At 42.4% G+C, this 22,397-nt stretch overlaps 1 protein-coding gene across 1 annotated transcript in view; it reads right to left on the reverse strand.

Annotated features, from left to right (window-relative positions):
* The window catches only part of MEGF10 (multiple EGF like domains 10), a 124,436-nt gene that overhangs the window by 54,455 nt on the left and 47,584 nt on the right, over window positions 1-22,397 (reverse strand). Inside the window, exons 5-6 of the mRNA XM_008141362.3 lie at window positions 4,092-4,338; window positions 2,084-2,204 (exon numbers count right to left, since the gene is read on the reverse strand). Coding sequence (XP_008139584.2) covers window positions 2,084-2,204; window positions 4,092-4,338 — 368 coding nt within the window. The remainder of the gene's footprint in view (window positions 1-2,083; window positions 2,205-4,091; window positions 4,339-22,397) is intronic.

Here is a 22,397-nt window from a genome sequence, read left to right on the forward strand (position 1 = left end):
TGATAGCACAAATAAAATGTTTAAAAAATAAGTATAAGATGGAAGCTCAACTACACACAGAGAAAGATGACCTGAAGCATTCCATACAAAACCAGGTAGGGGGCCCAGAGTGTAGGGAAGGCTCCACAGCCCACCTACTGGGTGGGGCTCACTATGCTGCATCATGTCCACCCCAACCAAGAAGAAAAATTCAATCTCAGATGAAGCAACTCTATCTACATTTAATGTCTAATAAAAGTCCCAGGAGTATAAAATCTACAGCCCCTCATTCAAAGAACACATAGTTCGCTCCAGCAAAATCCTTCCCCTACCAAGGACAAAGCAATGACCAGTATTAACAAAAGGCTGAATATAAGAAGTAAAAGAACAGAAAGAGTTAAAGATAATTCAACATTTCTACCTTGGGCCACTAAGAGAGAAATATTGGTTTAAACTAAGATTTTTTTTTTCTCTCAAAGTAGAAGACGAGTAGGCTTAAGAAAGGCTTGGGTGTATAAATTTGGTTTTATTAACATTGACTTTGATGGGCCTGCTTGAACCACCTCAGTGCTCCTTCCATGATCCCTTGTCCACCTTATCATCGGTGCCCAATAAAAGGCCCCTTACTCTCACTTTACCACTTCATGGAACTTCTCCAGGCTCTGCCTCCAGAATCAGACCTTGTCTTGCCTGCTTACCATTTCTAACTCTCACCTTGGGTCTGGTATTTGGTTTCCATTTGTCCCAGTGGTCTGAACATCTTGACCTCTCCCTTATTTCCCATGACTTTCCTGGGAACTGGACTCCAGTTCTCCTTTGCTCCATGCCTACAACAAGGGTAATACCAGACCAATTCCATCCCATGTCTGGCTCCTAAGCCTCCAGCTTGGGCATCACCTAGACAGAAGGTGGCTTCATACATAGTAATCTAGGTTGGGGTGTCTAATAGGATACTGACAGACACGTGTCTAGGCAACTTAAGATTTGGGAAAATCAGCATATGATTGTCAAAGCCATGGGTCTGGATGAGATTTTCAGAGATTTATACCAAGAACAGAGAAGAAGGACAAGACTGAAACCTAGAGAATAATACAATAAAGTGATTTATAAGAGGAGAAGGATTAGGAAAGGAGATCTTTAGTGAGAGGTAGGAGAAAGGGTTATCAGGGAAATGGAGGAAAAAGAGATTAACAAAGGGAAGTGGATGAGAAGCAGTGTCAAAAGCTTTGGAGAAGTGAAGCTAATGAGAATGGAAGTGTGGAATGAGAATGGATTTGGCAATTAAGAAGTCACTTCACCATACAAGAGCAGCTTCCCCCCCACTTATGGAGATAGAAAATGATCATGAAGTAAATTGCTCTTTTACTTTTTGTTTGCTAATAAAGGAAGCAGACATTGGTTATTCACTCTTCTGCCTTCAAGCAGACTTATGCACAAACCAACTCAGAGGAATAAGAACCAGTATTATTTCCTCATTTCAGAGAAATCTAGTTAGTAAACCTGTTTTGACATTGTGCATTGCAACATCACATTAAGATTGTGTGATGTCACATAAAGAAAGAGTATCATGGTCAAAGTGTGGCAATTGTGGTAGGTTATAGCTTCCTCTTGGATTATGATACTAAAGGCTCTAAAACGTTCTGCAGCACATGGGAAATTTGGTTTCCCTGAAAGTATCTCCAGATTGATATGACCAGATAACTTTTTCACATAACACTTACTCTGTTGAAAATAACACTCTCAAAGAACAACAGTGATCAACAGAACGTAATTATGAAAATGATTATTTAAGTATGTACAGTGCTTAACAGCTCTGGCTGCCATATGTAAGAGGAGCTATTTCCCTTTTATATCCTGAGGGGAAATGCAGGACAGATGGCCTACTTTCTTTTCCATGAGGGCCCTTACTGCACTTCAAGTTCAGGATTGAATCACCCTCTGCTGTCTCTGGATGGAAGCATTCCAGCTTTGAAGTGGTTGGGTATTTCCAGTTTTGGAATCTTTAACAATGAGTGTAACTCTATTTCGTGCTAAAGTCCTCCACGTGCGTTTTCACCTGCATGTCCTGAAACAGGTGACTTTCAGAGGGAGGAGGGGAGCTTACCAGCCAGCCAGGAGGGCAGGAGCACTCCCCAGTGACGTGATGACACACTCCTCCATTCTGGCAGGGGCATCTCTGCTCACACTGTGGACCATGCTTGCCAGGGGGACAAAGATCCTCACAGCTGAGGGATTAATGGGTGACAAAGGACACCATTATTGTTTCAACCACACAAGCCTTAGTTTCACAGACACAACAGCACCCAGAGTCCTAAAGTAGACCAGCTTTCTCTGTTCAATGTTGTTCATTTCATTAACACTGAGAGCGTTGATCATATTGGCTGGAAGGGTCTTTGAGGGGTCACCTGGTCCTTCCCCTTGTTTTAGGGTATTGTCTGATGAAACCATTTCAATTTGAGGAGAATCTGTCCTCTCTGAGAGCATCAAGAACAACTCAGGTTGGCAAAGCACTTCTGGTGTCAGGAACTTTCCATGTAACTTTCATAAAGCCCACATGCTACACTGGAAATCTGCTTTTGCTCGTGCATTTGTTCTAACCTTGAAGGCGATTGAAATGTTTGCATATCTCCACTCTGTGCACATATTTTTCAAAATCAGTTTTCAGCATCCTCTCCTTCAGATGGACCGGTTTCCATGCCTTAATCTCCTGTGCCACATTGTATGAACCAACCTTCTTCTCTAAGCCTTTGTCTATTTTTCTCTCTGGTGAAACTGCTCCAAGTTTTCAAAGCCCTATTCAATTGTGGCCTTAATAAGAACCCATAGAAGCAATATTAACAATTAAATCATTTGGGATGGTCATTCATTCTTCTGAAAATTAGGGCTTTCTAGGCTAATGCACTTTTTCTCTAGCTCTACTTTATAGCCCCAATACTGTCAGCAGGAAGTATTTACCTAATCAGCCCCATTTCCCCCCAAGTTTTAGTTCTATGATTTACAAGTATAATTTCCTCAGTAAGGGAACAAGATTTTTCCATCTCCTACTTTTTTTTTTTTTTTGGCAAATTCTGCCTCTTACTCTGTTTGCTATCACAGATGCTCCTCAATTTACAATGAGATTACATCCCAATAAACCCATCGTGAATTGAAAACATAACTTCAAAATGCAGTTAACATACCTAACCTACGGAACATTGTCGCTTGCGCAGCCTACCTTAAATGTGCTCAGAACACTTGCATTAGCCGTCAGTTGGGCAAAATCACCTAACACAATGCACATGCTCTAGAGTACCAGAGGTTTGCCCTCGTGATCGGGGAGCTGTGGCTCAGCGTCACCAGAGACTATCACACCACATCAGCAGTCCCAGCGAAGATCAAAATTCAAAATATTCACAACGCGGTTTTACTGACCGTGTATCGCTCCACACCATCCTAAATTTGAAAAATCGCTAAGTTGGAGCACTGTTAAGTTGGGGGGAGACCATCTGTACAAAGCGAAGAATGTCCTTCCCACAAAAGAAAGTGGAGGTTAAGGGGTTGCTTTGTGTTCTCCGGAAGGAGTTAACTGTCCTATACAGATGTGACACATAGGCTTTTATATTCACAAAGCAACATATGTGCCTAAGGGCATTAATTAACCCAGTTCTCCTTTTATCATGGGCTATTTCTAACAACTTCTCCCTTTCCTCTGTTCTAAGGCACTGAACCCATCCAGTTTTATCCAGCTAGTTAATCTGCCACACGGAACAGAAAAACATGGACCGTTAGCGCCAGTGGTGTCAAAGGAATGTGACTGTGGGAGAATCAAAGCGGAACTTCAAACCTGCCCCAACGACCCCCAACTGGCCATCCAGCGCAACATCCTGGCCCGCTCTATCTTTGTCCTGCGGAGAGCAAGGCATGGAAGCTGGCCCTGAGACTCTGCTGGGCTCTGGTGCTCAAGGGTCCAACAGCAGGATCCCCTCGTGGCCATCACTGCTGATCCCGCCTCTGTGCCTGGACGCCTGCCCTCTCAGTGACTCTTCAGGCAGCACAGGAATAAGATGGCAGCGGCAGCATGGATGCAGGGAGGGGGTGAGCTCTGCCACGCAGCCCAGCAGTCTGTCACTTACAAGGCTCCGGTGTACCCGGGTGGGCAGCGGCACTCCCCTGTGACGTGATCGCAGGTGGCCCCGTTCTGGCACTGGCATCTCTGGTGACAGTCGTTCCCGTAGGTGCCCTGCTCACAGCGCTCCTCGCAGCGCCAGCCCCGGAAGCCCGCGGCGCAGTGGCAGGCCCCGGTGATGGGGTTGCACAGGGCCCCGTTTTTGCACTGGCACCGGCTGCTGCAGTGCGGCCCCCAGTGATCGCCGTCGCAGGCTGAGGTTGGGGAAAGAAACACGGAGGGCATCAGAGAGTGGGAAGGGTCATGGCAACCTCTTCAGAATCAGCTTTCCTCTCTCTCTCAGAGAAAACGGCTTCATGATCCCTCCATCGCCATTCCTCAGCTGGGCATCCGGGCCCCAGCACCCACCCAGGGCAATGCCTCACACACCGATGCTCAGCACTAAGTGAGCCACTTCCCATCACTCCGCTGCTGAAGCTCAATTCCACGAAGTTCCAACTCCATGCCTTGCTCAGCCTGTTCCCTGCCCCCGAGTGTGGAGTTTGGTGTGAGAGTGGTTGGCTAGGGGAGGGTGTGAGCGGTGGTGGGGGGAGACGAGGCTGGCCAGGCAGGTGGGAATGGTCGGCTCATACAGGGCGTTTATGCACACTAAGAAGTTGGACTGCATCTTTTGGACAAGGAAGTGGTAGTAAAGGGTTTTAAGCAATGAGGAACACTGCCGATATGTCTCCTAGTAAGGTCACTGGCTACGGTGTAAGGAAAGGGCAGGAAGGAGCTGACAGTGAAAGGCAGGAGTACCTGGGGAGAGGGATGGCAGGAGGTCAGGTCAGTGAGGGGCCTGACCTCAGGCGGTGATCACGAAGACCAAGAGGGGACCCACAGGCAGGGTGGAGGCGTGGACTGGCCCTGCTCTGGGTCTGAGCTGAGCTCTCTCCAAGCTGATCTGTTTTCAAAGTATCCATCAAAATATGTGTGACTGGGACATAAGCAAAAAGGCAGGAAAAGGTTTGACTAAAATGTTTAAATTCACTGACTTATTTTAAAAATAAGACAACAATGAAACAGAAAATCGACAGCAAATAAAGGAATAAATAGGCACATGAAACCAGGTAAGCCAAAGGCAGAAAAAAAACATTTGAGAGATAGATCTAAAAGTACAGTTGCAAAGAAAAGGAAGAGTGGCTGTAATTCAAGTCAATGAGTCCTAAAAGGGGAACGGGGAAGGAAAAAAACCCTCAACCCCAAACAGTCTAAAAATTATAAAGGGTGATGATAAGCAAAACCTATTCTTCATATGCATTGCCTAGCCAGTCGTGGATTTATTTATTAATTAGATGCTATAAAAATCACAAGGGAAGATGCACCCTGCCTAGAGCTCTTAGGATAAATTGCTTTTATGAAAAAATAAAGTGTCATTTCATAAAAATTTTGTAACTTCAACAGACCTGAAATGAACTATTGAGGAAGAAAACAAACGAAAATTAGGCACATGGCAAACAACAAATTAGACATACAGGATTCATCTTCTAATATGAGAACCTACCTTTCATTCCATACTATCAAAAGGTTGAAATGAATAATTCTGTTTTTAATCAGTATGGCTTCGGTCTCATTAGTACTTTAATAAACATACTTTAACACAATTAAAAACAATGAGAGAGAATTCTTGAACCTAAAGCAGATCAAGAAAGCAATTACCTAAGAACTCACAATCTTCTTTCTGAAAATAAGATTAGGTGGTCTTTCCAAGATGAGATTTAAGCCTAACTGTTATTCATATGAGTTGTTTCTTTTATTGCTTATGGGTATGGATGAAGAATTTTTTTTTTTTTAATTCTAACTCTTTCAATCTAGGAGTTTTTTTGTTTGTTTGTTTTTTTAATTACCTAGTATGTTCCTTTACATCCTCTCAGTGATCCCAGTTAGGGGAGCATCTATCCTGTTTTTAAGGTCCACTAAAATGAGTTCCATAGTCCTTTATAACATGTTCCCTGGCCCACTGATGTTAAGAGTAAGGAAAAAATCTTCATTCCTGTAATTTGATCCCTTTTCCTCCTGTCCTCCTTATAGTATAGTCAGTTCACCACTGTTCTCTATATTATAAGTGATCTTATCCCTGGAATGTGAATGCATCCTTGACCTTGCTCTTGCTAGACTAAATACTATAGTCCCAATACTTTTACTTATTTTTTTAAAGTTTATTCAATTTCACTCATTTTCTTTGCTAAATTCTCTCCAAGTTCCCATATCCTCTCAACTTCCAGGAGCCTCAGATACTAAATACCTACTTTTTTCCCTTATGTATAATAGAGGATTAACTGATTGACACAAAAAATAATTTTAGCTAAAAAAATTACCTTGATAAGGGCATCAAGATGATGTCAAAGGCATTAAAAAAAAATCACTGTGACACTGTGATACGAGTGGGCCGAGCCCATGTGTTTTACAGAATGTCTGACAACACCAGGTGAGTGGCAGGAAGAGGTGCAGGGGTCAGAGCTGGTCTCTCCTCTCCTCTGACCCATTTCCACATCCCATTCAACTGCTTCTCTCCTGGCAGAGCAGTCAGGCAGAGAGAGACCAGTTATGTTTTCTTGGGATTCAATTCAAAAACAAAAGTGAAAAGCCTAAATATATGTCATGATAGAAGCAAGTATATAGCAGGGATTGATAACTAGCAGCATCAAAGAAAGGGTTTCAGGCTTTTAAAGGAATATTATCATGCAGACATGGTTAATTTCCTGGCTCTATCTAAGCACTGTGGTATGCTTTGAAGTGACAGCTTCTCCCCTTGGGCTGTATTTCCCTAAAAGGCCCCTGATCCATGGAGGCTGTGTTTCCCTAAAAGGCCCCTCATACACGGACCTCACAATGTATTCACTGGTCACCAACAGGGGCGATGTTGGGGGGGGAGGGGGGCGGAAATCCACATACAGAAGTTTACAGACAAATAGGAAGTGGAAGAGCGGGACACAGAAGCCTGGATTGAATTAAGGCATCACTGTGACTTCCTTTCTTCATTTGTCATATTTAACCATGTCAACACATCCATTTTTCAACGGATCCCAGTGAGTTACACAGTTCATCGCACAAAGGCCAGCTTTCTCCCCTGGTTCCTACAAATTCAAGGGTATGTTGACTGTCTAGACCATTGACAGAATGTGTTCCTTATGTTTAGCACCAAGCTTAACCAATTATCCTGAGTTCAAGTACTGTGCTTGGAAAGGCAGTCTTGAGAGACTCTGAACTCAAATCATCTGACTTATTTTACTTAAAACCTCACTCTGATCTCAAGGGGGAAGTGTTTTGCTCCTCAAGAAAAAGTGACTGGGTTGGTTACTGACCACTTAAGAAAATGTAGTTAACATCGAAGTAGCTTGAAAATCATAAAAGCAAAAGGTAAACGAACAAGGTTTTGTTTCAGATTAAACTGAAGAAAACCCAAATGCAAGTACGAGAGTGATGACTCATTTTCAGCTCTTACTGTGCTAACAGCTAGACGCGGGCTGTCGGCTGCGGTGTGCCCAGACTCCTGCAGATGTTTCAGGAGACGCTTCATAAGGGTCTCAGACGTGAGCACGGACAGCTCGCTCTATTAAGCTCTCATAATAACTTGGAAATAAAAGGAGTTTTATACTACAGTCCCCGCTACAACCCTTAGTGCCACCTTGTAGAGCACTGGTTCCTCTCACCCTGCAGCTCTATGACACAGTCACCACAGGCTGCATCCACCGGCTGGGCGCTGAAACTCACTCAGTTGGTAACTCTTGAGTACCTGCCGTGTGCCAGCCGTGGTACTGGGCCTAGAGTTGATAGGAGAACGAAAGAGCGCCTGCTTCTAGAACCTTACAGCTTAGTGGCAGCGACATCAAGTTACTAGGCAGTAAGACCGCCTGGGATAAGCAGTCAGGTAAGGATATAGACAAGGGGCAACTGAAACCACGGAAATGACACTTAACCAGCGCCGGTGAGTCGAGAAGGCTTCCCAGCTAAAACAATGTCTAAGCTTGGACGTAAAAGCAGAGTGTGCCATATTTAGGTAAAGGGTGAGGATTTGTACATACAAAGAGGGGGGACTAGCAGGGGAGGGAGGCTGCAGGAGGTATTACTTCAGAGGGTGTGACACATGCAACTGCCAAAAGGCCCTTAAATAGCAAATGTCTGTGAAAGCCTTCTTGGGCTTCTACACTGTTGTATCATGGCCATTATCATCTCTCTTACCACATGCAACAAGAGAAGTATAAAAAATAAGTAGAGATGGAAAGATATTAGACGTGTCCTCTCCCTCCATCTGTCCTCCCCAGTCTTCCAAGCCCAGCCCAGATACCTCTGGCCTTCAGGTGCATTTCTGAGACCCAATTTGAGATGCTCTCTGAAAACAGCATTATATAAATTCTATGATATCCACTTATATCTCTTCATATCTCTCGAATAAGACTGAATTTCACAGGCGTTTAGACACACTGACACCCTTTGTTGATCTTAACAGTTGTCAACAGAAGGTTTCGTACTACCATGTCACGGCAGCCCCTGGTTGACAATAATGGTTAGATGCATTCTGATTTCAGGGATATCAAACGCAAGACTGCACAACCTGAGGCATGAAGCAAGGTAATGGTAAAGATGAGGCTAATACAATGATAATGATAACCTTTCCCTTTTTGTGAGAACCAGCATTCTTTTTGTTGTTGTTGTTGTTGTTTTTTTAATATGTTTTTATTGATATTTAGAGAGGAAGGAAGAGGATAGAGAGATAGACACACCAATGAGAGAGAAACTTCATCGATTGGCTGCCTCCTGAACAGCTCCATCTGTGGCTCGAGCCTGCAACCCCAGCATGTGCCCTGAGCAGGAATTGAACATGGCCTCCTGGTTCATAGGTTGATGCTCAACCACCAAGCCACACCAGCTGGGCAGAACCAGCACTCTTAGGCTCTACTACAGGAGAACAGGTTACCACATCCATTTTATAGATTAGTCTGGAAAAGTGTATCTAAAGCCCTTCATTCATAAATTCCTCTTTTGGGGTTTTTCCAAAAGAAATAAATGTATGTGTGTAAAGACAATAACAATTTACCATGATTAACTAATAATAGTTACAGTGCACCCATAGCCACTGTTCTAAAGCACAGTAACCTGATGGAGTCCTGTTATCTACTTTTTTAAAAATATATTTTTATTGATTTCAGAGAGGAAGGGAAAGGGAGAGAGAAATAGAAACATCAATGATGAGAAAGAATCATTGATTGGCTGCCTCCTGCACGCCTCCTACTGGGGATCGAGCCTGTAACCCAGGCATGTACCCTTGACCAGAATGGAATCCAGGACCCTTCAGTCAACAGGCCGACTCCACTGAGCTAAACCGCCCAGGGCCTGTTATCTACATTTTCTAGATGAAGAAACTGTGACCCAGTTCACTTGCTTAAAGTTACACAGGTAGTGAGCAGTGAGGCACAAGACCTGTCTTCAGAGCCTGTATTCTACGTTTTACTCCCTCCAAAGCTATAAGGATGCTTATTCCAACACCTTTTATAATAACAAAAAATTTAAAAACCAGCTAATTTTCTAGTAATAGAAGACTATTATTTTTGGTACAGTCATATAATGGAATACTATGCATCAATTAAAGTGGTTTTACAGAAGAATATTTAATGAATTTGAAAGATGTTAGCAATATCATAATTATAAAAAGTACATTAAAAACAGTATGTTCCACATGCTTCTATTTTAGCAATATATTAAAATGAACCAGATTAAACTGTCATTAATTTAGGAAAAAAATGGCCAAATATAGCAATTATAATGTTTGTATCTAACATCTGGGGAAGGAATGAGAAGAGGGATAATGAGAAAGATAGGGACAGAGACAGAGAGACAGATATAGAAGAGCTCCATTGTCAAATGGTACCACTGGGTATCTCTGGATCTTAAGAGCATATATGATTTTTCTTTTATTCCTTTGGATGAACTACTGGTAGATGTTCTACATTTTCTACCTGTCTCCTTTTGGCAAATGAGAAGAGCAAGCAAAACATTAGGTTTCAAACGGTTTGATCTTCTGAGCATTTATCCTGTGCCAGGTCCTGTGCTCCATGCTTTACACACCTCTTTCCAGTCCTCACAGAAATTCCAACAAGGTGGGTATCAGGATCACATTTAGCCATCATGATCACATTTAAGCACATTGAACATATTTTGGATGAGAATGTATCGGTAAAATGTCCATAAACACCCAACCAATAAGAGATGGCATCAATATTCAAGTCTAAGACTTCCTGAAAACAAAAGTCCAAGCACTTTTCAGGAGACTATTCAGCTCCTGAAATAGTGAAATTATAGATTTTGGTTAAACATATCCCATAATTATGTTTTTCATCTAATATGATCCACTAAAGCAGAGCAACACAGGATAAGACCTTTCATGAGCAAGCCTATGGGTTCAGCCAGTGACTCAATATTTAGGCGCACTGGAGGTAGGAAATTACCTCAGTAGTAAGAACAGAGGGCATTTCTCAAAAAGAAAATTAAGGAGATGCTCAGATCCAAAGAGCTCTGTGAGTTGATAATGATTCCATGCAAACAGAAATGCCCATGAGCTTGCAGTGGAAAAGGTATTGATGCCATTAGCTTTCAGAGTCCACAGACCTGAAAACTAGGCCCACTTACCACTGGGAATGGCTGGCGCTCAAGATACACCCGGTGACTGAATGAAGGTAAATGTACATCACTATAGCTTTCACATGCAAAGAAGCCTGTACAACCACTATAACAATTAGGTTGAGGGTTTGAAGTGGACCCTCAACCTAATGTTCAAACCCTCAACCTAATGTTCCGTGCAAAAGACAGGGACAGAGAGAAGAGTTTCAATCATGTGTCAGCTTTATGCAGCTATTTTATTTAAACTTCACAATAACACTCAATGTTACCAGGTATAATTATTCCAACATTTCACGTGCAAAATGGACTCATGATAATTTGCTCAAAGTCACTCGGTGCTGAAGGGGCAGAAACAAGGGATAAACCCCACCCTCTCAAGGCCTCCAGGGCCAGGATCTCCCCCCACCATGCAGAACATCCCGAGCGAGTGATGCTCATCAATGACAAAACCCACATCTGTGCACATTCACTGCTTCTGCCTGGTTTCAAAGGGGATCGTTCCAGGACAAAAGTCTCACATGTGTTTGAGAAACAATACTCGTTTGCCCAGAACGACATCCCCAGTTCATCAGAATGGTTTTGATAAGGAATGCCCCAACATGTCCACAGCCACATACGGTATTAACATAAACAAGATACTGGGGGAAATCTCAGAACAAAAGGGCGACAGTTTAGTACATCTCTCGTCTTTGTGTAAACAAAGAGTAAGGAACACAATTAGAGATAAACAGAAATGCCAAACTGAGAAGGAACAAGGGCATGCTAATACACTGTTTCATTCAAAGGACTCCATCAAAAAAATAAAAATAAAAAAGGAAGGGAAAGGATGAAATAATTTTCTTACTGAGAAAGGAGTGATGGAGTCATGTTTACCCTCAGGTTCACCTTGTTACAAAATTCACTGATCAGCAACTGGCTCAGTGCGGAGTGCCGTGATCTAGCATCAGACAGACTGGACTCCAACCAGGCCAGCGGCACTTCATAGCCATGGGACCTTGAGCAAGTCCCCGACCTTTGTTACACTTCGTTTTCTTTTGTAAAATGGAGATGGTAGAACGCACTAATTACAAAAAAGGACTTTGTATGTGTGTCACGGCACAGACCTAATAGCAGCAGAAATGTTATTCCATGGTTGGCACATTGGAACATTTCAGGAAGGACACTCAAGAAAAACATCCTCCAGTGTATATGAAGCAGGAATAGCAGGCCTGTCCTTGGTTTGTATTATTTGTTTGTCTTGCATGAATCATTCATGCCCAAAAAGACAACTTGGTTCTCACAATGCGAATTTCAAAAACTAATTTTCCAGTCACTCCATGAAGTAAAAACAAGCCCTGGAATCACCCTGTTCATCTGTTTTTACAAGGCCAACTGGAAAAGGCTCGGGTGTGCAATGAAACCCTGCATTTTACATTGTATTCTTAGTTGCCAGTTCAAAACAGGATTTAGAAATTTCCCACTTGCTGAAAATTAATGTGTCCAGAGGTATAGGCCATGAGGCCCAGACATGGGAAAGGAGAAACTGACAAACATTCAGACAATTGTAGTCATCCTTCCTTAGCATGAAAAAAAAAAAAATCCATGGTCATTAATAAAATCTGGAGCATCTGGCCATATTAGTATGTACCAATCCCAATGACTTAACTTTTCCTCAGGTAATCTATGCCCACTAAGAACACAGAGCAGTCTTGAGACAATTTTGAAATATAAGATGCTTTTTAAAAGCAATTGATTCTGAATTATAGCGAACAACAAAGGTGCCTAATTCTGTGTACTTGTGTTAGGTCTCAACAAACTAGATGAATGAGCAATTCAGTTTTTAGTCATTGTTTTTTGTTTTTGTTTTTTGGTTTGGTTTGGTTTCTGGGTGTGTGTGTGTGGGGGTCTTCATTTAATGCCTCCGGGATCTAAAAAATCAAATTGTAGAATTATATGAAGTTCAAGAACCTTGTGGATACTTCTCTACCAGATACGCAGGATAATGTATTGAATCTTGGAACTCAAGTTTATCATGGGGAAAGTGATGTCAGCTGATAATACATAACTACCCTCACCAGGGTTGCTTTTTGAAGTAACTAAGACTGTAAGTCCTCTTAACGTATAAATGTCAAGTATCTATTAGAATACATCAGTCAGCTGTACTAATTTGAAAATATATATTTACGTAGAATTTTGCCATGATGTTCTCCATTGACTTTAAAGCAGGAAAGTTTGTGCCTATGAGAGAAATTACTAGGGAAGGAAATTCAACCCTTCATATTCTAACATATAGGCAAAGCACAAATAAGTTGCTTTTAAGAAACTATCTCTACAGAGTGTGTCTTTTAGAAGAGACCGAAATAATATTCTGTTGTCTCAAAGGGCAGAAAAACAGTTCTTCCTGAAACACACACCCTTTCTTCCTAAGCCTTGGTCCCCCAGTGTCTTTTATCTCCTGTGATTTTGTTCCCCGTGCTTCAAGCTAACAAGGCTGCGCTGTGTCATTCCCTTTGTTAATGTAGAAGAAAAGATCCTCATTCAAAACATCAATGCTTTAAAAATAAAACAACTCTGGAAAGCCTCTCCATCCATGAAGAAGAACAATAAAAATGTATTTTCCAGATCCTCTGAAAGCACCAAAGCCCCATGTCCTTCACATGTCAAAACGCCCCACTGGAGAGCTGACATGGTGCCAGCATCGCTGTGGACAACACCAGGGCTGTTTATATGAATATCATTCAGTGCTGAGGGAGGACCTTTTTCCTTCTTTTAAAAAATGCTTGCTACATAGATTTTCAAAGCAACACTGTCATGTTATAATTTCAGTGTGTGTTTCTCTAAAATTATGAACCAGCTAAGGGGGCGTGAAATATTTATTCTTCGGTGTATCTAACTACAGATGCTGATGTCTCTAGGAGAACACACTGATGAACCTGTTTGAGGTGCAGGGAATCCTCCAGGACACACACTGTAGACTGGGATTAGGTAAGGGATTTGGGGGGATTACATGTATTCCCTAAAGTCAAAAGAACAATAACCTCAGGGGCCACCACAGGTTGTCTTGCTTTAGAAAGTCTTGCCATATTTTTGGTCTTTGCTCATTTATTCTTTCATTACAAATGTGTTAAGCATCTTCTATGGCTACGAAGTTGTTTGTTGAGCACTTACTACGTGCTCCTGCCTAAGACATGTTCTGTGGCTAAGATTTCTTTATCTACTAGAAGAGACTGGCCCACAGTGAGGTTTATCACAGACAATTGAGTACTAGTTAGTGTTGCCGTGTGTAGGTCCTCAAGGAACCCAGAGGACCTATGCACATTGTACCACTGGGCAGAGGGGCGACGGCTTCCAGAGGTGGTGGGGCTTGAGGTGAGCACTGAAGGATAAGCACTCAGGACCACCTCTGGCAAAGTACTTAGTATCTTCACTCTGGATGTGAGAGGCCAGAGGGCAGAGGTCTTAAATGTTCTGTTTAAAATCTCATAGTAAGAAAACCAGTCCTCAAACCCTCAATGCTGATTAGATGGTCTGAAAAATTTACTATCATTTTCTTGAGAAAAAAAATTTTTAATTGTAGAAGACTATAAGTAACACTATAACAAAGGCCCATGAAGCCACAACCTAGAATTAACTATTGTGAACATCCCATCACATTTGCTTCAACATTTAATGCAAGAAATAAAACATTGTAGATCAAGTTCAAGTCTCCTCTGTCTCCTTCTGCCTGGTTCTCAGTTCTTTCCCTGCTCTTTTTGTTTTTTAGATTCAATTGTTGATAGATATGTATTTAGTGCCATTTTCTTGTTCATGTTTTTTATCTTTTTTCTCTTCCTCTTCCCCTTCCTCTTCCTCTTCTCCCCCTCCCCCTTCTCCTCCTCCTCCTCTTCCTCCTCCTCCTCCTCCTCCTCCTTTTTCTTCTTCTTCTTCTGGAAGACCCTTTAACATTTCATATAATACTAGTTTGGTAAAATGATTTAAAAAGTGTGTATGTATATGGGGTTGGGGGGGTGGGGGGGGATTTTGACCAGAAAGGAAAAACTGTGTTTAGTTGGTTTTTTATTATTTGCATTGAAGAAGTTTTCTAGTATTTTAAAAAATGCTTTGACAATCACAAGCAATAAGAAACCAGATATAATCATAAAAGATGTGTGTGTTGTGCCGTTGCATCACCTCTGACTCCTATGAATGAGTGAGGTCCCCAATGTCCTGTCCTTAACAGCCCTACTCAGCTCCTGCAGACTCATGGCTGTAGTTTTTTTTTTTTTATAGAGTCAACCCAACACATATTTGGTTTTCCTCTTTTCCTGATGCCTTCAATTTTTCCCAGCATTATTGTTTTTTCCAAAAAAACCCTACCTTCTCATGATAAGCCCTGTTGGACAGCTTCAGTTTTGTCCATTTGCCTTCAGTGATGTTTCTGGCTTAATTTGCTCTAGAAGCCACTTGTTCATCACTCTGGCGGTCTAGGGTATCCACAGAGCTCTCCGCCAACATCATATTTCAAATGAATTTAATTATATAATAACCAGAGCACTTAATTTCAGCCAATTAACAACATAACCTCATAAAGGAGATGTATGTATCTCTACTAAAATCGAGTATTAATCTACTCCATTTTACAGGTGGGATAACAAGTGAGGCTACAGGATCACCTAATACACATGGTATCATTATTTCACTCTAAGCAGAACAACCAGAAAGCACATTATTGCCATGAGAAAATGGTTGATATGTGATTTGAAATAACTTGTAGTTTGAATTTATTTGCCTTATTTCTTAGTTTACACATCATTTGGGTACAAATTAACAGCTGAGTTCCATACTGTCATACAAAATGTGCACCTTGAAAAGTAATATGTGAAAGTTTTGATGAGAAATTGTTAAGCATTCTCACTCAAATTAGGGCTGACTTTCAAAACTTCTTATAGTCCTGGGGCCACCATTTCAGGAGTTAGATTATGAGTTAGAATCTTGATGCTTATACTACAACCTTTCCTCTCTTGAGTCTGAGGAGCTCCCACATCCACTTCTTCCTCAATGTTAATGGAAACTACATCTGGTGCATCTCTCCTGGCATCTAGTTTCAGGGCAGCTTCCAATTAGTGGGCAAGGAAGGGAACCTCTGCTAAGTCACCAAAGATGAGTGAGCCTACAAGATACTAGGTGAGGTGAATCCTGAAGCCACAGGAGCCTGAGCTACCTTAAGGCCACTGGAGGAAAGACTTTAGGTCATGCCTTTCTCTAGGCCGCAGAGGTCACCAACCGGTGGTCCCTGAGGTACAAAAAGTTGGCGACCGCTGGTTTAAGGAAACCTTTGGAGCAGTGGTCACCAACCGGTGGTCCGTGATATCCGAAAGGTTGGCGACCACTGCTCTAGAAGACCTCTGACCATTTCTTAACTTCTCCAAATACGTTGCTTATACACAGGGTGCCCCCAAAAATGTATACACATTTTAACAGCTGATAGCTCAATTGATGTTTCTTTCTTTTCAGGTTTAACCCATTGGAATTTATAATGTATAATAAGTGTATATTATACATTATACACTTACAGGTCACCTGGTCTCACTAGGGAGAACTGACTTTAGTGGGGCCCAAGTAGATGCTGCAGCAAGGAGACAATTGTGATAACCAATTATAAGAGCAATTCCACTTCTGGGTACTTACCTGAAGAAATCCGAAACACTAAATCAAAAAACATACACAGCCATATGCTCATTGCAGCATTATTTACAAGAGCCAAGAAATGAAAGCAACCTAAGTGTCCATCAACAGATGAGTGAATAAAGAAATGGTGTATATACACAATGGAATATGAGTCAGCCATAAAAATGAAAGAAATAATGCCATCTGCAACAACATGAATGGGCTTAGAGGATATTGTGCTGAGTGAAATAAGTCAGACAAAGGAAGACAAATACCATATGGTTTCACTTCTATGTGGAATATAAAAAACAAAATAAACAAGTAGAACAGAAACAGTCTCATAGATACAGAGAACATTTTGATAGTTTCCAGACTGGAGGGGGTAGAGGTGGGGATGGGTGATAAAGGTAAAGGGAATAAGAAGTACACACTCGGGGGAGAAACCAAGATGGCGGCATAGGTAAACACCTAAATTGCAGCCCCACACAACAATTTCAAAAATACAACTAAAAGACAAAACGGACATCATCCAGAACCACAGGAAAGCTGGCTGACTGAAACGCCTACAACTAGAAGGAAAGATAAAACCACAAGGATAATCAGAGGAGCTGTAAAAGCCTGAGGTACGGAGACACGGGCAGAGACATGAGTGCGGGAGGACGGAGCCGGAGAGGACGGGGCGGCTGAGTGCCTGGCCGGCGTTCTCTAGGGGGAAGGAGATAAAAGCTCCAGATTGCACTGAATCCCAGCTCCGACTGCACTGAACCCCAGTTCCGGGCAAGACCCTGGGGACCCAAGCTCATACTGGGGTAATCTGGGCTGTAAGATGGAAACTCAGGGGAGCTGCGAAAGGCAGAGCTCCAGAGGCGCGCACGTGAATGCGCGCAGAGGACGGACTGTTGACTGTGCCGCTGAATTGCCCTAGCGGGAAGGAGACAAAAGCTTCGGACTGCGCTGAGCCCCAGTTCCGACTGCACTGAACCCCAGTTCAGGGCGAGAATCTGGGAATCCAGATTCATTGGGGGAGAGACTAGACTGTTCGGCAGCAGACGAAACTCCAGGGCCCCTTTCTCTCAGAGGTGCTTGCAGGGAGTACCAAGGGACACTGAGGGACACTGAGACCCAGGAACCTCATAGGGCGGGGCTGACGGGAAGCCACGGCTGTAGGCTCCACCCTGAAACTCCGCCCCATCCAAGCTGAGCACAGAGGCTTTTACAATTTTGCAAGTCTAGTTGAATAAGGCTGTCTCCCGGCGTAGACACAGCTGATCCTCACAGCCAATTGGCCTGGAGGTCAAATCCTCCCAGTGTACCAACAGCAATCAAGGCTTACAACACCAAGACTTTGCACTCAGCCCACAAAGGGTTGTACCAAGAGCGACCACCTAGGGTGATTGGGGAAGCTGAGCTACCGGCCCCAATAGGTCACTGACCACACAAAGCCACTCCATCAACACAGGGAGGCAGCCAAAATGCGGAGACACTGAAGTATGTCACGAACAGGAGAGATGGAGGAAAGTAAACTACTGGATGACACAGTGTTCAGAACCACATTTATAAGGTTACTCAAGAATCTTCTAAAAACCGCTGAGAAACTTGAAGAGACCTTCAAGGACCTTAATGAGAATACCAAAAAAAAAAAAAAAATGAAAAAGGATCAGTCAGAAATTATGCATACACTGTCTGAAATAAAGAATATACAGAAACTCAACTGTAGAACACTGTACCCCAAGAGTCAGACCAAAGATCTGGAACATGAGGAAGCAAAAAACACTCAACCAGAGAGGCGGAAAGAAAGAAGAATCCAAAAGGGTGAGGATAGCGTAAGGAGCCTCTGGGACGGCTTTAAGCATACCAACATCTGAATTTTCGGGGTACCAAAAGAAGAGAGAGACAGCAAGATACTGAAAACCTATTTGAAGAAATAATGACGGAAAACTTCCCCCACCTGGTGAAAGAAATAGACTTACAAGTTCAGGAAGCACACAGAACCCCAAACAATAGGAATCCAAAGAGGACCACATCAAGACACATCATAATTAAAATGCCAAGAGCAAAAGACAAAGAGAGAATACTAAAAGCAGCAAGAGAAAAACAGTTAGTTACCTACAAGGGAGTACCCATACGACTGTCAGCTGATTTCTCAACAGAAACTATGCAGGCCAGAAGGGAGTGGCAAGAAATATTCAAAGTGATGAACAGCAAGAACCTACAACCAAGATTACTCTACCCAGCAAAGCTATCATTCAGAATTGAAGGTCAGACGAAGAGCTTCACAGACAAGAAAAAGCTAAAGGAGTTCATCACCACCAAACCAGGATTACATGAAATGCTGAAGGGTATTCTTTAAGAAGAGGAAGAAGAAAAAAAAGGTAAAGGTAAAAATTATGAACAACAAATACATACCTACCAACAAGTGAATCTAAAAATCAAGTGAATAAAAAATCTGAAGAACAGAATGGACTGGTGAATATAATAGAATCAGGGACATAGAAAGAGAGGCGACAGACAATTCTCAGGGGGAAGGGGGTCTGAGGGGTGTAGGAAGAGATTGGACAAAAATCTTACACCTATGGATGAAGACAGTGGCGGGGGCTAAGGGTATGGGGTGGGGTGGGGAATCAGGTGGAGGGGGAGCTATGGGGGGGGGGGTAAGAGGAACACCTGTAATAATCTGAACAATAAAGATTTATTATATATAAAAAAAGAAGTACACGTTGGTAGTTACAGAATAGTTATGAGGATGTAAACTACAGCATATGTAATGTAGTCAATAATACTGTAATAACTATGTATGGTGCCAGATGGGTACTAGATTTATTGAGGTGATCACTTTGTAAGTTATATAAATACCTAATCACTGGGTTATACACCTGAAACTAACATAATAGTATACATCAACTGTAATTGAAAAATAAAAAATTACTTTAAATAAATATATTTAGTTACTAAAAAAAAAATATATATCTAGAGCTTCCAAATTAAGCAAAACATAGTAGATATTTTAAGTTGCTGTCTGTAAGAACAAAGGGAAGGATATAAGTCTTAATATAAACCAATTTAGCTTCTAATTAAGAATAGGATGGTGGCTTGGATATTGGTTGGATATTGGTGGCAATTCCATCAACCTGATTTCTAAACTAATTCTGACAGAGATGGGCATGTTAATGACAATGAGAAAAGGTTAGATTTGGTCATATTTTGAGGTTGAACCAAGGTTTTCTGATAAATTGATGTCAAGGGATAGTACACGAAACAACAACATAATAACAAGAAAATCAATAGATGATGTGGAGTAGGGTTAAATAACATGCCAGCCCAGCCTTGTCTTCACACCCATTGCAAGTGAACTGATTCACCTAGGACCATAAATGTCTACAGTGCTCTTACTGTGCCAGAAGCAATGTAAACTCGAATTCATCTGGTAAGGATGGACATCCATGGTCCGATGTTGGAAATCACACCAAAAACAAAACAAAACAAAAAAAAACACCTGTACTAGGGCTGCCTGGGGAGCCTCCTGGCAGAGAGGCTTCTGCTAATGAAGGGTGTCACCTGCAGAACGAAATGAGATCGCCACAAAGAGCCACCCCATCCACTGGCCAGTCTAAAGCCCAGACTGTTGTTAAGAAGTCTGGTGGTAGCCCCGTGTGTCACACCAGAAAGTGAAAGCACCATTTATTTTGCCATTATTATGCTGCCAGGCACAGCGCTGAGCACTGAACGGGTATTGTGTCATTTAATCCTCACAAGAAAATGAAGTAGGTACTCTCACCCTTATTTGCAGCATGAGGGAAGTGAGGCTCAGAAACAGCTCAGAGAGGAGAGCAGCTAGGACTGCTGCCATTCAATTCCAACCTGGGGGTTGGAGGAAGGCGAGGAGGAGGCGCGCTGCCCCTTCAGAGAGTAAGCAAGCACAGCCCAGATTTCAGGCTCCCTCAGAAGGCAAAATCAGCAGTTTCTGTCTGTAACCTCTATAAAAATATTTGGGCAATCCATCAGTGAAACTGCTTTAGGGCAGTTCTGCTCAACCATTCTGAACTCAATCCTTCCCACCATCATCAATGCCCTGCCCCCATGCTCCTGAACCCCAATTATCTACTCTTATTCTTGCTGCTCCATCAACCTGATTTCTAAAGTAATTCTGACAGAGAGATGGGCATGTTAATGACCTGCCTCCAGGACTGAGCTCCGAGTGCCTTCTCTCCCAGACAATATCGATCAGACTATTGTGCCCAGTCAATAGTCCTTTACAACAAATCTTGCTGGGGAATAAGTCAGCTTTTGTGCCTACAGTTTCTGGCCTGTAACAGCCTTCAAATGGACTCCCCAATTCGAATATCCTGCAGGCAAAGTCTTACTACTTACTCAGTGCTTTGCGGAGTGCCTTCTTTATTTATATAAAAGGCTATCAGTGTTCCTAATGTGGTACCTGAAAGTGTTTAAGCTAGTTTTGCCTCCTAGGCATGTTTCCACTACTTCCAAGTACATTTAATCAGAAATGCTATTGATGACAAAACAACTCTAGTTTTGATTTTCTAAACCAAAATTCATTTCCACTTTTGCCTCTATTTGGTCCTAACGTCAAAAGCCTGGGGAACAAGCATTTGAGAACTACTTGCTGGCTGCTGGCTGGTTTAGGACTTTCCCAGGATGTGCCCTACAGCCAGAGGAGAAATAAGTTTCTTTATAGACATTAGAAAATCTTAAGTGGAGTATATAGGCTGGGAGAACAAATGTGTTATTGTAACTCATACAAAAGCTTTAAAGGGTTTCCAACACTAAGAAAGGCCTTGGGGATTGCATGTATGTAGCTATTGGAGTCAATCACTCATAGAAACATAGACTTGAGCGGGGTTGTACATATAATCTGGCCCAATGTTCTTAATATTACAAATGAGGAAATTAAAAATTACAAATGAGGCCAACCAAACTGGTGTCCTTTGGAATTCCCCATCTCTAATGTTAGTGTGCCCTCAGCATCTCTCAGAAATTTTAATACTTGTCTGGTGTTTTCCACCCCTGCCTCCTGCTCTCATTCCTCTCAGTGGCCCTTGTCACTTTCACTAAAACCTCCTTTCCAACTTCAGGAGGCACCATACCCTGTGGTTGAAGTTAACAGCTCTCAGTGAGATGTGAGTCTGTCTCCATTGTTTACCAGGTATATCAACTTAGGCAAGTCATTTAATTTTTCTGCACCACCATTCACTCATCCGTAAAATAGGAGCAAGAATTGTAACCATTCCATTGTCTGTTGTGAGCATTAAATGTCATTCCTGTGAAGCCCTTTTACTGATGCTTGGCACCTATTAAGTGCTCAATGAAAGAGAACAGTCATTGTCATTATCAACGTGACCCAACTTCTGCTCCCCTTAGTATCAGCAGATGATCTCTCCTCCAAGTTTACCGAGAGAATGAAGAAAGGTCACCAAATATGAACTCCCTCCCCCACTAGCACCTCTGACACTAGAAACCTATGGACATCCCTGCCCAACACTGTTTCCTGCTCATTCTGTTGGGAATGGGAAGTGCTTCTTCCTGCTAATCAGTTCCTGGGAAACCATCCCACCCCCCAACCATCTCCTAAGTAGCCTTGTTCCCTCAATTAAATGGTCTCTCTCAACTGAATCTCCAGCCTCCCTCCCTTTTCTTTCACCTTCCGCTCAGCCTCGAAATCTTTTTCACCTTAAAATATAAACGAAAGCAAACAAACACAAAACTTTCCGTGAGCCTTCATTGCCTTTCGCTAACTCCCTCTTTGCTCCTCCTGGTTGGCTTCTCAGCTAATTTTCTGGAAGACTAGTCTATATCATCTTCTTTTTCTTTCCCCTCACCCACAGCAATACAGGAGGTCCTTCTTGCCCTAGCCCACCCAGAAAACCTCGCACTACCTTACCCAACTCCGCTTAGGCTTCCTCAATCCACCGCCATGACTGAGGCCATTTTCTTCCTCACAATGAGACATTCACGCTGCTCTCTAACTTTCTCCAAGCATGAGCTTCGTCCCACATTTGTTTCCTTATCCTCAGCA

Source organism: Eptesicus fuscus, chromosome 4 (genome assembly GCF_027574615.1).
Source record: "Eptesicus fuscus isolate TK198812 chromosome 4, DD_ASM_mEF_20220401, whole genome shotgun sequence".
Lineage (NCBI taxonomy): Eukaryota > Metazoa > Chordata > Mammalia > Chiroptera > Vespertilionidae > Eptesicus > Eptesicus fuscus.